This window comes from Nelumbo lutea, chromosome 5, assembly GCF_056320005.1.
Source record: "Nelumbo lutea isolate HS-2025 chromosome 5, American lotus-T2T, whole genome shotgun sequence".
NCBI classification, from domain to species: Eukaryota; Viridiplantae; Streptophyta; class Magnoliopsida; order Proteales; family Nelumbonaceae; genus Nelumbo; species Nelumbo lutea.
The window spans coordinates 10,577,385-10,592,406 of NC_142688.1; the positions used below are offsets into that span (position 1 = coordinate 10,577,385).

Genomic DNA, 15,022 nt, shown 5'->3' on the forward strand with positions numbered 1-15,022 from the left:
GATCTGAGACGAAGGGACAGAGCTTTGATTATCTAAGCATCATCTCCCTCTGCCTCTGTTACCGTCTTCCTCTTCTGCAGCGGTTTATCGTCTTCCTCTTCGAATAGCAGGCGATTGTGATGATCGTAACCGTTCTCCTTCGTGTTCCATGCAACGTCACGACCGCCTGTGCGGTTGCTGCTCCGGTCTTGAGACCGGTCACGACCGCCTATGCAATCTTCGTGTTCCGGTCACGACCAGCTGAGACTGGAACTGCAATCTCCAAAGAGAACGGTGTTGCCGTCTCTTTCAGGTAGCTACGGCAACAACATCACGACCGCCTGTTCCCTGCTCCGCCTCTTGCATGAACAGTGCATTCGGATGAATACAGAGGCCGAGGAAGACGATGAACACTATCATTGTCCTTCCTTGATATTTTTCAAAAAAAAGTTTCCTTAATTTTGTTATTTAATAAAAATATTATCTTTTATTGATATTCAGGACAAAAAATTGCCCTTATGTGCTAAAACCCCCCCCAAAAAAGGCCATCACCCTTGAACAGCACGATAATCAAAATTTTTTGAAGGAATTATCTCCTATCATCTTGTGGGATATTTGGACAGTTTGAAACAGATGTGTTTTTGAAGAGGTTCAGCCTATCCCTTTTGTAACTTTTATTCATGTTAAAAGGAGGATGAAGTGTGGAGATTTATTTTAAAAGGATAATGAAGTGTAGAGAGTTTCCCATCAAGAATCAAGAGATTGTTCTCAATCTGAAGGTGCAGTGGGTTAAAGTTTTGGATTTGTGATGGTTCAGGTTCCTTTTTGTTGGCTAGCTGTGGCAATTGTAAATCCATTTCTGCTGGCTACTCAGAATTGTTAGCTATCTTAAACTGTGTTATTTCTGAAAAAAAAAATGGGCTTATCACATTTATGCATTGAAAAATGACTCGGTTAGCCTAATTTCAGTACTAAATCAGAGATCTTTCGACTGTTCTCCTTTGGTTTGGCATCTTTTACAAGACCTGTATTCCTTGCTGGATTTTAATGTCTCCTTTAAGCATTGCAGTAGATCTAAAAATGGAGCTGCGAATGAACTAGCTCAAAAAGAAAGGTCAGGTTGCATTTCGGCTTCGAGAAGCCCAGTTTGGTTAGTCCCTCTGTTGAAAGATGATGGAGCGATTTCAAGCCGAGATAGTTGGGAACCACCTTAATTGGAGTCTAATCTGTGTATTTGATTGTGTTTCTTTCTTTCTGCTTCGTTTGCTTTCTTTCCTGTTGTTTATTGCTGTGTTTGTTCAGCTATCTGAGTTCTTAAGCCAAAAAATAAAAAACAAACTCGAGCAGCACTGCACAGCCTGGCCCCAGTTACTATACATTTTATGATTTATCAGTGGACAACAAAAAAAAATATTATATCATGAGTAAACAATACAACTCTAGTATTCTAGTATTCAAACACACAATACAATAAGACCCGTCCCAAACCAATTTGATGAGATATCTGGAAGACAAAACCGGGGAACATCTGCGGCCTACTCAGTACTCATTTAGAGAGAAAAGGCTCACATAAATGAAGATTGGGCAAATTCCCGCAATTAGATGATGCAGCGTAAAATATAGGAGCTATAACTTGGCGCGAGAATCACGACCTCTTACAATTTAGATTTGATGCCAAATGCTCTAATTAGCCCAACAAAATGCGCGAGAATCACGACCTCCAATTAACTCCATATTATGTTGAACTGAAATCGCTAATTTATGCTGTCTCGAGTTTATGCTATCTTTTCAATTTCACGCTTTATCTGAAGGGCAGCTCTGACCACGTTTCCCCTCGTAATAATCCCAACCTAAAATGTTGCCAATAGTAGTACACCCAGAGGATAAACAAGAACAATCAGAAATAACTAGCAGTAAGAAAACGAAAGAATTAAACAAACTGGGATGGTCTGTAGGCTACCAGCTTCCCATCACCATCAACGACCGGAAGTCTACGGTATTTTGTTACGAGCAATAACCTGAAACCATAGGTATGAGGTAAAAGATTCAGTTCTCTTTCCAATTAAGAAAGTAATTGACTTCCAACAATGGTATTATAATGCACAAAATAGTTGTGCGTAAGGGGGGAGAGAGTAACATAACGGATGTACCTGGCCGCATCTTCAAGGTTGGTGCTTTCACGAACAACAAGGGGTGCAGGTGTCATCAAGTCACCTACTACTTTCCCATTGGTCTTGCTAAGCAACTTCTGTACTTCATTGAATGTCTGACAGTTTACCCAGAATCACAAAGTCGGAACAACTTTCACAGAAACAAATTCAAACTGAAGAACCTCCCTTGTCAGTTGGCAGAAATATTGTGTAAAGTGTACCACCATATCAGAAACGGAAAATGATTTTGCAAACATAGAGCCCAAGTGTGATTAATCATCATATCAGAAACAAATTTAAATTAATGCTGCATTTGTCTCATCATAAATTTTTTTTTGATAAATTTGTCTCATCATAAAGTTTTCAGGCTCATTGTTTCAACTATTACTTCCACCCATCTTAAAGCAAAAAATTTGTTTCCCCTCCCTTTTAATTTGTTTTGATGAAAGTGGCAAGGAAAAGAAAGATTTCATCTTAAAAGGGAGGTTGCAATGTGAATTTCATTTGCACTGGAGCAAATGCATTGGAGTGCAAATGGACTAAGTGTAAATCCTGGTTTACTTTTGCTTCAAATTTGACCTAGTTATCATTTGTTTGTAAGAAGTAAAACGATGTTACTGCTGATTTATATGAAAGAGGTTTACCAAAAAAAAAGATTTATATGAAAGAGAAATGAGACGGGACGAAGGTTATTTATTCGGGGAGAGCAAGATATGAATCAAATTGATGTGGTCCCCCAATTTCTATGAGAGAGAGAATTAAGATAGTCACTGTAGCTGTTGGCTAGGAATAAACTTAACAATGCCAGCTCAAAACAAACGGGAAGCCCTATTTAGACCCAGTAATATAATATTTTCATCTTCACAAGGCTGTGAATAATTGCCGAATCAAATTCTTTATGAGAGGGTGGGGATTAGATAACTCAATTTGCTGCAAACCGCTAGTTTTGCTATTCAGCACTATTTTCTTTTTTATTATTTTTTATTTCTAACTTAAAATTTCATTGATTAAAAATGTATAAGCATGTACAGAAGCCAAGCAGCCCCAAGGGGTGACCAGTCACCGGACCCCATTTCAATTACTTTCCACATAAATGAGATTGTATGTTTATTAAGTATCTGCTAATATAAGTTATATAACCATGGGCTAACTCAGTTTTCTTAATTTTAAGTGTTAAACATCTAAGATTTAAATTGAATGGACACAGCCTTTCCAAGTCAACCTGTACCCACCTTAATTGGAGTTGAGTCTGAGTGCCTGACCAATAATTACCTACAAACATTCAATTTCTTAAAGGATTCCTACAAAGTACTTGTATTAGACACACAAGTTTTATTCTTCTCTAAAATGTATCCCATGAACAAGGACAAGGATAGGAACAAAGGGACTCCTTTTGGGCCTCAAAGCATCATGAACAGGACAGATCATTGGGTCAATTGAACTTCTTCACTAAGTAACAGACTCGCATGCATAATGCATATTTTTGTTGGAAGAAGTATGAAACTGCATTGACAAAGAAGCTCTAAGTAAATATAAACCCTGGTAAAGCAAAAAAGAAACCAAGGGCAGGCCAGGAACCTTTTTATGTTAATACAAAGTTCCTCATCCATCCTAAGATTTCCTTTATGCATCTCCAAAAATTAACACTTTCACCAAGGATTCCATTTTGTAGCACTCAAAATGGGTAAAAATAAAATTCCAGCTTTCCATGATTACATCAGAGCACAATATTGCTGCTATCTACTATAAGAAAGAAAAAAGGTCATGTACACAGAATAATTGAATATTGAACGATTATTGTTAACTATAAACAGTGGCTATTGAAAGAAAAGGCAGTTCTTACATACTTTCCAACTGCTATCAACTTCAGGAAACATGCCTGTATCAGCCCGTCCGCTACCTAATCATCAGGCAAGGACATTTAAAAAGCTTTTGCACTCACCATAGTGTACAATACTTCTGTATTAAAAAAAAGACTAGAATAACCTAATATCAACAAAAGCTGAAGTGCTTAACTACAAATAATTGATAACTGTGAGCAGTTAGTTACCATAATTGTTACTAGAGGCAAAGGAGGCAGAATAAAGAACATGTATGCTAAATGTTCTGTATCAAGAAAAAAAGAATGCTTTATATGATTGTATCATATATTTTGTTGCATATTTGCAGTCTTTATTAACATATTAAGACACAGGCATGCAACAAAAGATAAAATGACACACACATACACACACGCACACACACACACACACACACACACATACACACACACTGATAGGTTTGTCAATAGGTCGGGTTGGGTATGGTTTTGGCTCAACCTGACCCTGAGCTGAAAGCACTCCAACCAACCCTGACTCCAATCTTGACCCCCTAAATGAACTGGGAATCTGAACCTGAGCCAACCTGCCCCACAACAGTACATTTGTACAGTTGTACTCAATCAAGGCTATATTTACAAACACTGCAACGCTACAATGCCAATGGATTGAATCAGGCATGGGGTGGACACAACCTGAAACTGACCCATAACCCACCCAAATAAGGACAACCCGACACAACCCGTTAGGATCAGTCAATGTTGATTTACTTAAACAGACCCACTGACATAGGGAGGCCAAAGTGACTAATCATCATCTCAACACATTATCAAAACTGGCTTTTGTCACAAAGTGACCAGCCATCACCTCGACACATTGGCAACACTAGATTTTGTAAGAAAAAGTAATCTATTGCAGTACTTTTGTGCATTGAGAACAAGGTGTTATGCCATAATAATTTGTGACAGAACTTAACCAAAGTAACAAGTACTTGTAAGAATTGCACTGAAAATAGAGATCCAAACAACATATGATAAAAAGCTCCCCCAGACCAACCAAAATGACTTAATCAGCTGGGTTTTTAAAGTTGTGACAAAAACCTGATACGGAGTCAAGTGCTAACAAGTCATAATCAGAAACTAGACCAACCTGCAACAAAAAATACCCTCTGGTCATACATACATTGAATGATTATAATCTAACAGATCATTAGAGTTGCACTAAAACTAGTACCAGTGACACAAAATTCAAAAAAAAAAAAAGTAGATAAAAAACCAGTACCAAGTCAAATAAAGATGATGAGGACTCCTTCAAACTAGTGGAAAATGATTGATACAAGAACAAGGAAATTTAAGAAACAAAAAAAAAAAATCAGATAGGTACAGATGCATTCCTCTTAAAAATATAACTGTATGGATGATAAAAAATTCAGAGACAACAATATAAGGAGCATAGTTCTAAATATACAACAAAGTGCCACTTATGCCCTTTCCAAAGTAAATTATGAGCGGAAATCAAGGGTCCTAGCAAGGGTATAAGGGACAGGGGTCCAGCACAGGCCCTTGGCATGCAGGAGAGGCCTGACCTGGCTCTCTCTTGCAAACACATCTGCTAGGATGCCTGTTTAACCCTTTGAAGAATATATTCATTCTTAAAGTCAAAGACTCAACCTCTTTAACATAGTGAAGATTTAACTTAATGGACCTGCACCTCCACCTCTAATCTATACAATCATAAATTTGCAATTCTCATTCAACCATTAAGTGGGAGTATAGCCTAAGAAAAATTTATCCAAAGCCTTTCTAGTAGGGACATCCCATTGCAAATCCTATTTATCAAAACCCAATGTTGGCCATGCATGAAACAAAATGGAATGCTTCACCACATCACCAAATACATGCCAAACTTCCTCAAAAGCTCACCCTACATAGAAAACAATAATGGACAATGAAGGAGAAGATGGTACACTAATTTTTTGCTTTCCACATACAGCATTTAGATTGAACCAATTTTTTGAGAAATACAATTATCATTTATGAGTACCAACCACAAACAGGAAAAGTGAAACCTTGTGGGTGTTAGATCTCTGTTTTTATCTTCCCCAATCCAATTAACTGTATTATCATTTGTAGGGAAAAGATAGATATGAAAGAAGACTTTGTCCAGATGTTACATATCTTATTTTAAACCGGATGATGGGTTCGTCTGGAATTTGATGGTGGATAAAGAGCTTTTGGGCTGAATTTTTGGAACACTCTCGATGTTGTAAATGATAATGATTCAGATAATTCCTGTTTTGTTTTAGTTCGTAGGTGGTAGTCATGGGATGTTATCTCATCATTCCTTTCCTGTGTAACCTTTTAGTTTTCTCATAGAATTTTCCTTTTTGTTTCATTAGTATAAAAAGAATTAGATTAAAATATACCATTAATATCCACCTTGTACACTCTCCTACCATTTCCCAACCACAAAGTTTCTTCTGGGCAATGATATTGCTTTTTTCGATAATTTCTGACGATATTGATAATGGTTCAGTATTTAGCTCATGGCAACTTTTAAAAGTCACCTCTTTATGAACTCCGTATAGATCCAGATAGGAAAACCTAAGGGGTCTATCCCAAAAGCATCATGCCAAAATCTTATTCTCGCTATGGCTTTTTTTTAATTCATTGCCACCTTTTAAGTACCCTCCCATGCAGCAGTTCCCCAATAAATAAAATCTAAAGATGCAGTCCAAATGGTGCAAAAAGTGACATATAAATGTATCAAATTTGTCCAATTTCCCCCACTCTCTCTTGATATCAAGTCTCCTCACATCTCTGAATTCATTGAAGGTAAGAGACCTGTTAGAGTTAGCCGAATAAGGGTAGATTAGTCAACTCACCTTGGTTAAGTTATGAGCTTATGTGGCAGTCTTATTAGAGGTTCTCTGTCCCATACTTAAGTAGGGGCAGTTTAGTCCTTGTACATTTAATTAGAAGCCTAATCACTATTAAGAGGTCGACTGATAGGGTTTAGCTATCAGGTTCGACAGTTCTTTTCATCTTCTTCTTCTTCTCTTCTTCTTCTTCTCCTTGTCTTTCTTCTTCTCCTTACTGGTTCGGACTACTGTAGCAACAGTAGAAACATGGTATCAGAGCGTGACAACTTCAGTTCGTGCTTCAGTTCTCTCCTTTTTCTTCTCTGGGCTGTCAATGGAGAAAAGTAGTTCGTCCCAGGCCTGAAACATCACAGCTCTTCTTTTTTCTGGTGCACAGAACCTCCTTTCCTAAGAAAACAACTTCAGCAGTGAATGGTTGGCTGAAGCTCTCAAACGAAGGTTGGTTATCTCTCCTCTGTGTGTTGTTGGTATTTCTGGGTTGAAAATCTTCAAGAACTTGAGAGGACTGATCATAACCTAGAGAACTAGGTTGATTGTTGCCCTGGTTCTTGGAAAATTTCCAAGAACAGGCTGTGTTTACAGTGACCAAATGGTGTAAGGGCTGCTACTGTAGGTGGCCGAAGGTGCAAGGTGTAATGCAATGGTACTAGTTGAGTTTTTGTTGGTCTTGTGGTGCCCTCTTAAAAGCGTTAAAACAGGTCTGTATTGTGTGTGACAGCTATGGCTGTGTGGTGGTGCTTGTGATGCACAAACTCTGTTGAGTAGTTGTAAGAGAGCTTGCATGTGGTTAGTAAGTGCTGAATTAATGTCGGTGTAGTCTGTGTTTTTTTTTTTTTGTGAAATCAGTAGTGGTGTGGATAAGAACAAAGGCGTGTGTATCTATCATTGTGTTTAGGGACTGCTGTAGGTTCTGGAACATCAAACTCTTGACAGCAACACTTAGTTGATGATTGGGAATTCAGATTAGAGGCAGCATTGAAAAAGTATCATGGCAGCAATGGGAGATGGCTGTAGTGATCAGAAACCTAGTGTGGTGGTTTCCTCTGACTATCTAGGTGTACAGATGACCTCAATTAAACTGAATGGTGAGAACTATGTTCCATGGGCCAAGTCGATGGAAGTTTTTCTCAAGGCAAAGAGAAAAGTGAAGCATAGGAAAGAAGATAAACCACCGACTGACTCTCCAGGGTTTGATGATTGGGAACAGGAGGATGCTCAAATCATGACATGGCTATGGAACAGTATGGAACCCAAAATAAGTGCCAACTTCATGTTCTTAGATACAGCTAAGGACATATGGGAACATGCCAAGAAGTTGTATTCTGGGCAAGATAATACTACAAGGGTATATCAACTCTATCAAAAGTACTTTGGTCTGCAACAAGAAAATAAAACCCTAGAAGAGTACTATGCCAGTATGAAGAACCTCAGAAATGAACTCAATGTCTATCATCCTCTCCAGATGTTAAGGTTCAGTAACAACAGATGGAACAACTAGATGTCACAAGGTTCTTAGTGGGGTTGGAATCAGAGTATGAACCAGTTAGGGCCCAAATATTGGGGGGCTCTACCCTTCTTACACTTGAGGAAGTGTTTGCTCAGCTTCGCAGGATTTCTTTGGGACAGATAGAGAATCCCACACAGTCTGATAGATCAGCTTTTGTGACAACCAGAGGAGGTAGACGTGGTACGAAAGGGGGAGGGCATGCCTCCCGAGGAGGTCGTGGTGGTTCCATATTTGGTCGTGGTGGTGGTCGTGACTCAGGGAGAGGCCGTGGCAAAGGTAGCTCTACAAGGAAGTGTGGCAGAGAAGGACATTCCGTAAATTTCTGTTATGATCTTCATGGCCGCCCTCCCTCTAAATGGGTCAATCATGCTGTTGCTAGTGGGGTTGATGTCAGTGATGATCAACAGGCAGACCTAACTCCTTCCACATCTACATCTGTTTCCGGAAGGGAGATGGTGAGTGTACCGCGTGATGAGTATGAGCGGTTCCTTCAGTCCATTTCACAGCACATTACTACTACTCTTGCCCACTCAGGTATAGCTTGCCTGTCATCTAAAACCTCTCATTGGATTATTGACTCTGGAGCCTCTGATCACATGACTGGGACTCCAGGTGTGTTCTCTTCTATCTCTGAAACTTTCACATCTCAAACTGTTACCCTTGCCAATGGTTCCTCCTTTCCCATCTGTGGTGTTGACAATGTTGACATGACTTCTCTTTCTTTATCATTTGTTCTATATGTCCCTAAGTTTCCATTCAATCTTATGTCTGTTAGTAAATTAACCAAGATTCTTAACTGTTATGCTAATTTTTTCCCTTCCTCTTGTGTTTTTCAGGATCTTAGGACGGGGAAGAAGATTGGTGGGGGGCATGAAGCTGGTGGATTGTATTATCTTGACGGTGGTGGATCGTCAGTTGCACTTCAGACTTCACTCACTCCTCTACAGTGGCATTGTCGACTGAGACATCCTTCTCTCAAGGCACTCAAGATACTAATTCCGTCTTTGAGTCATTTGTCAGTGTTACAATGTGAGTCGTGTCAGTTTGGGAAACATCGCCGTGTTTCCTTCAGTCCTAGAGTTGAAAGTCGTATGTTGAGTCCTTTTGCTTTGGTTCATTTAGATGTTTGGGGCCCGATCAAAATAGAGTCTTATAATGGTTACAAGTATTTTGTCACTTTTATTGATGATTGTTCAAGAATGACATGGATTTATTTAATGAAAGAAATGAGTGAATTATTTTCCATTTTTCAAAAATTCCATGCTGAAATACGTACACAATTTGGTGTTCCAATCAAAGTTATTCGTTCAGATAACGGTCGTGAATACTTTCTAACTTCCTTTCAACAGTATTTAGAACAGCATAGCATCATTCATCAAACTTCTTGTGCATCCACTCCTCAACAAAATGAGGTGGCTGAACGGAAGAACCGTCATCTCCTTGAAACAGCTCGGTCCATTCTTCATCATATGAGCGTTCCTAAACGGTTTTGGAGTGATGTTGTACTTACTGCGTGTTTCCTCATTAATCGGATGCCCTCCTTTATTCTTCATGGTCGGTCTCCCTTCTCTATCTTGTTCCCCACCTTGTCTCCCTTTCCATTAACACCTCGTATCTTTGGCTGTGTGTGCTTTGTTCACAATCTGAGTCCTGGAATAGACAAGTTGGATGCACGTTCCATTAAGTGTCTTTCTTGGCTACTCTCGGACTCAAAAAGGGTACAAGTGTTACAATCTCATTACTCGGAAATGCTATGTCTGTCCTGATGTCACCTTTTTTGAATCTGTTCCCTTCTTCTCAGGAACTGAAGCATCTTGTTTCCACCTTTACTTCCTCTTTCTCTTCCGGTTAGTGATCCCGTTCTGGGTGTTCCTGTTGGAGTTGACTCGTCACCTCATCCAGTGCAGATCCCTACTGAACGACCACCAATTCGGCAAGTGTATACACGTCGAACGACACCGGCCCCTCCTCCAGCTTCTACCTTGTCCGCGGATCCTGTCGTTGCTCCTGTTGTTGAACCCTCGGGACTTGACCTACCCATTGCCTTACAGAAAGGTAAACGTAGTTCTACTCTCCATACCATTTCCAATTTTGTTTCAGTATCTCGCCTTTCCGCCTCACATTGCCAGTTTGTTTCACTATTGTCATCTATTTCCATACCTAACAATGTCCAAGAGGCTCTTAGTTCACCTGGGTGGAGGCAGATAATGGAGGAGGAACTCTCTGCTTTTCAGCATACTCACACGTGGGAGCTCACTACTCTTCCTCCTGATAAGCATGTTGTGGGTTGTAAATGGGTGTATACTGTTAAATACTTGCCAGATGGTAGTGTGGAGCGTCTGAAAGTCAGACTTGTTGCTAAAGGGTATTCACAATTGTATGGAGTGGCCTATATGGAGACCTTCTCTCCAGTGGATAAGATTAGCTCTGTCAGTGTGTTAATTTCCCTGGCAATTATGTATGATTGGCCCTTATTTCAACTTGACATAAAAAATGCCTTCCTTCATGGTGACCTTATAGAAGAGGTATATATGGAGCAACCACTTGGGTTTGTTGCTCAGGAGGAGGCTGGTAAGGTGTGCAAACTGAAAAAGGCAATTTATGGGTTGAAACAATCGCCTCGTGCTTGGTTCAGGAAGTTTAGTGAAGTGGTGAAAAACTTCGGAATGAAACAATGCCAGGTTGATCACTCAGTGTTCAACTATGACTCAGAAGCTGGAAAAATTTTATTAGTGGTCTATGTGGATGATATTGTCATAACTGGCAGTGACAAATTGGGGATCGACAAACTCAAGGTCTTTCTGCAAAATCATTTTCAAACAAAAGACCTTGGGACATTGAAATATTTCTTGGGTATAGAAGTTGTTAGATCAAGACAAGGTGTAAACCTATGCCAAAGAAAATATGTTCTCGATCTATTGGACGAGACAGGACTGTTAGGTGCAAAACCGGCTGAGACTCCTATGGAACCAAATGTTAAATTGAGCAGTGATACAGGGGAAATATTTGATGATCCTTGAAGGTATAGACGACTAGTGGGGAAGCTGAACTATTTGACTATCACGAGACCAAACATCTCCTTTGCAGTCAGTGTGGTGAGCCAATTTATGCAAAACCCTCGTATATCTCACTAGGATGCAATTCTTAGAATTGTAAGATATTTGAATGAGCTCCAGGTCGTGAGCCATTGTATAAACCAGGAGGAAAACTTGAAGTAGTTGGGTACACGGATGCAGATTGGGCGGGCTCTGTGTCTGATAAAAGATCTACTACAAGTTACTACACATTTCTTGGAGGAAATCTTGTGACGTGGAAGAGTAAAAAGTAGACGGTTGTGGTTAGAAGCAGTGTTGAAGCCGAGTACAGAGCCATGGCACACACTACATGTGAATTAGAGTGGTTGAGGAATCTCCTACAAGAAATCGGGTTTCACATGGATAAACCTATGAAGTTATACTGTGACAATCAAGTTGCGCTCCATATCTCATCCAACCCTGTTTTTCATGAGAGAACAGAACACATAGAGATTGATTGCCACTTTGTGAGGGAGAAGGTTCTTACTGGAGAGATAAGCACAGAACATGTTAGCTCAGGTGATCAGTGGGCAGATTTGTTTACAAAAGCCTTAAGCTCAGGGAGAGTGAACTATATATGTAACAAGCTGGGATTATATGACATATATTCTCTAGCTTGAGGGGGAGTGTTAGAGTTAGCCGAATATGGGTAGATTAGTCAACTCACCTTGGTTAAGTTATGAGCTTGTGTGGCAGTATTATTAGAGGTTCTTTGTCCCATACTTAAGTAGGGGCAGTTTAATTCTTGTACATTTAATTAGAAGCCTAATCACTATTAAGAGGTCGACTGATAGGGTTTAGCTATCAGGTTCGACAGTTCTTTTCATGTTCTTCTTCTCTTCTTCTTCTTCTCCTTCTCTTTCTTCTTCTCCTTACTGGTTCGGACTACTGTAGCAACAGTAGAAACAAGACCTATCCAAAAAAATAGAGAAAATGTTCTCCTAAAATCCTTGATGATGGACAAGCAGCATTCTAAAGGATCTTTCCATTTTGTCATTCCAAAAATGACAAAAGGGATCATATTCCATAAAATTTTATCCCCAAAACCCTAAATAGAAAGGGGGTCATGCCAAGATCACTTCTTATTGTCAAAAGGTCATTTTCTTCCCTCTTATCACACAATGGGCATCTTTCCACCACACAAAACCCCCTTCTTCAGTTAACATCTCTAAAGAATTCAGATCCATTTGTCCAAATTCCGAGTGAGACATTACATTACCAAATGCTGGCCCTAGCTATCCGGATAGCATGACATAAGTTCATTACTTAAATCATATATCCAAATTTAATGACCAAAAAGTAAAAGATAACAAGCACCGCAGAGAAAATTAACATGTAATATTCTTGGATATAATTCATAAAATAAGGTGTTATAAAAGCTGAATTACAAGAAGATTAGTTAAGCACATACCAATTTCCAGTCATCATCAATCACAGGAAAACCAGTAATCCTGTTCTTAACGAGAGTCTCTAATGCTGTTGATGCATAAGAAAGTGAAGAATCATAACATAATTTACAATTTATACATAAATGTGAGAACTGAGAATTGCATGTACCTTCATCAACAGTTGTGTTAGGCTTTACCACGTGTAAATCCTCTTTTTTTGTCATAAAATCTCCCACCGTGTACACACCATTTTTTGGCTGCAGATAAAGAGAAAATGTAAATGTGCAATATACAAAGTCAAAACAACATAAAATAAAAATAAAAAGAGGTAATCAAAAGATGAAACCCACAATAAATCCATATCTACATTAATCCATTATTTGATCCATAACCATGTAAATTCATATTTACACTGGAAACTTTGTCATCCTTTAGCCGTAGACATTGCCCTAAGTTGAAGCCTTAGCAAGTTAACATGTGAATCATTCCATGGAACAAAAAAGGGAAACCATTTCAGTTTGTGGGAAACCACTATAAATCCATTTCGTGGTTGTGTTTTGCTCTTATTTTCTTTTCTGCACATTCTTGCTGAATTTAGTAATGATCTCCTGCATATATATATATAAAAGGAAAAAGAAAGAACGAAGACAAAAACTACCTTATTTATGGTAATAGGGCTTTGTGGGTGTGATTTTACCCGATGCATACCACTTGCTGACTAACAAATACTGTCATTTCGATTGACATGTCAATTAGAGTCTTTACTACTGCTTGTACCATGTTTCACATTCGTAGCCTCCATATATTGGCAGATTAACCAATGAGAAATTTTCTTCTGAGGCCTTGGTCACCTTTACTGTTCTTTACAAATTTAGTTTTCAAACCTAAGAAAAAGAAAAACACAAGAACTATACATTCTAAAAAAGCAGCTGCAATTTATGTGGAGTAGGTTGCATTAGTAATTGCTGTGGGACGACAGAATCCTAGAAAGATGAAAGAAGATGTAATTCAAGGTTGTCAAAGATTAAGAGGTTTATTATCCAAATAGATGATTTCTCTACTAATATCCCTTTTTTTTTAATATCAAGGTTATTACCTTCTATCACTAACTCAATACTGCCATGATTTAATCAATCCTAAAGCCAAAGTTGGAGATTAATTGAATTTTGACAACGTGAATGAAGAAAGATTGAGCCAAGGAAACAGAAGGATGATTTACAAAGAATTCCAAAAACAAGAAAGCTGAAGCAGTAAATCTTGAGAAATCTAGAGTTTGGCGAGGTTTCTTCTCCCATTCTAGAGAAATAAGTAAGGAGGTAATTCAATCCTAAAAAATATCGACTGTGAGCATCATAAATGAGGAGTAAGAGCAGATAATTGACAAAAGGGGGGAGATTAAAGGAGAAAGTAACAAACCGGCACGGAGTTGGCCATCAAAGCGCCGCTTCCAGCAACAGAAGAGGGCACACGAAACCTGGCACCACGGTCGGAGACATCGAGACGATGAGACAGAGAACGAGTAAGAGATGAAGGTCTTGGGCGGGAGGACGAAAGAATACAAGGCAGCTGATGAAAAAGTGCGGGAGAGGAGGCGGAGGTGGTGGCGGAAGCCGAGCAGAGCCGGGCGGTGACAAGGGCGTCCGGGAGAAGAATAGTGTGTCCCATATGCCCAAGTTAGCTTCCCCAACCGGGAGAGAACGGAATGAAGTCGGTAGAGTGGAGACGGCTTCGACAGTCTGCCGATAGTTGGCTGAGAAGGAATGAGGGTTTGTTCCAGCCGGATAGATAACAAATTATTAAATAAGTAACAAATGTAAGAAGGACTAGGGAAATATCATCAGAGAGTCCGGCTTCAGTTAGAGCAAAGCCTGTTCGCACAACCTTTACGGCCTTGGATTAGGAATATCTCCCTAGCTTATATGCTTTCCTTCATGGTTAGATATTCGCAGTGCAAGGTTATCAGATGACTGAAGATTTTCTCCTTTTTTGTTAAATTACATATTATCACGTTGTACCGGGGGTAACGACACTTGGTCCCCGACCTCATTTGCGATAAAGACGCCTCAACTTTCGGATTTCAACATTTTGCTACTCTTACAAACTGCATTTTAAGAGAGAGCATTATTCAGTTAAAACAGAAAAATCGAATAAAAATTTTTTTATATTTTGATTTTTTAATTTTGTTTAATTTTTTGGTTTTTAAATATTTTGATTTCAGTTTTTAAA

The 15,022-nt window shown here is 39.1% G+C and overlaps 1 protein-coding gene across 1 annotated transcript; it reads right to left on the reverse strand.

Moving 5' to 3' along the window:
- Positions 1 to 1,365: 1,365 nt before the first annotated feature.
- On the reverse strand, positions 1,366 to 14,683 carry LOC148850289 (CBS domain-containing protein CBSX1, chloroplastic-like). Its single transcript, XM_088944681.1, has 8 exons — positions 14,213 to 14,683; positions 12,966 to 13,053; positions 12,820 to 12,884; positions 5,047 to 5,095; positions 3,977 to 4,029; positions 2,130 to 2,245; positions 1,940 to 1,997; positions 1,366 to 1,829 (listed from the first exon to the last, which is right to left on the reverse strand). Exons 1-8 carry the CDS (start codon positions 14,459 to 14,461, stop codon positions 1,755 to 1,757), a joined length of 753 nt encoding a protein of 250 aa, XP_088800807.1. The 5' UTR covers positions 14,462 to 14,683; the 3' UTR covers positions 1,366 to 1,754.
- Positions 14,684 to 15,022: the final 339 nt, after the last annotated feature.

Bases quoted from the DNA above. Each gene is read 5' to 3' on its own strand.
- LOC148850289 (XM_088944681.1), bottom strand. From the start codon at position 14,461: ATGGGACACACTATTCTTCTCCCGGACGCCCTTGTCACCGCCCGGCTC. The intron at 12,885-12,965 runs GTACATGCAATT...ATGCATCAACAG, and splicing joins TAACACAACTGTTGATGAAG to CATTAGAGACTCTCGTTAAG. The intron at 1,830-1,939 runs GTAGCCTACAGA...GCAACATTTTAG, and splicing joins TTGATGGTGATGGGAAGCTG to GTTGGGATTATTACGAGGGG.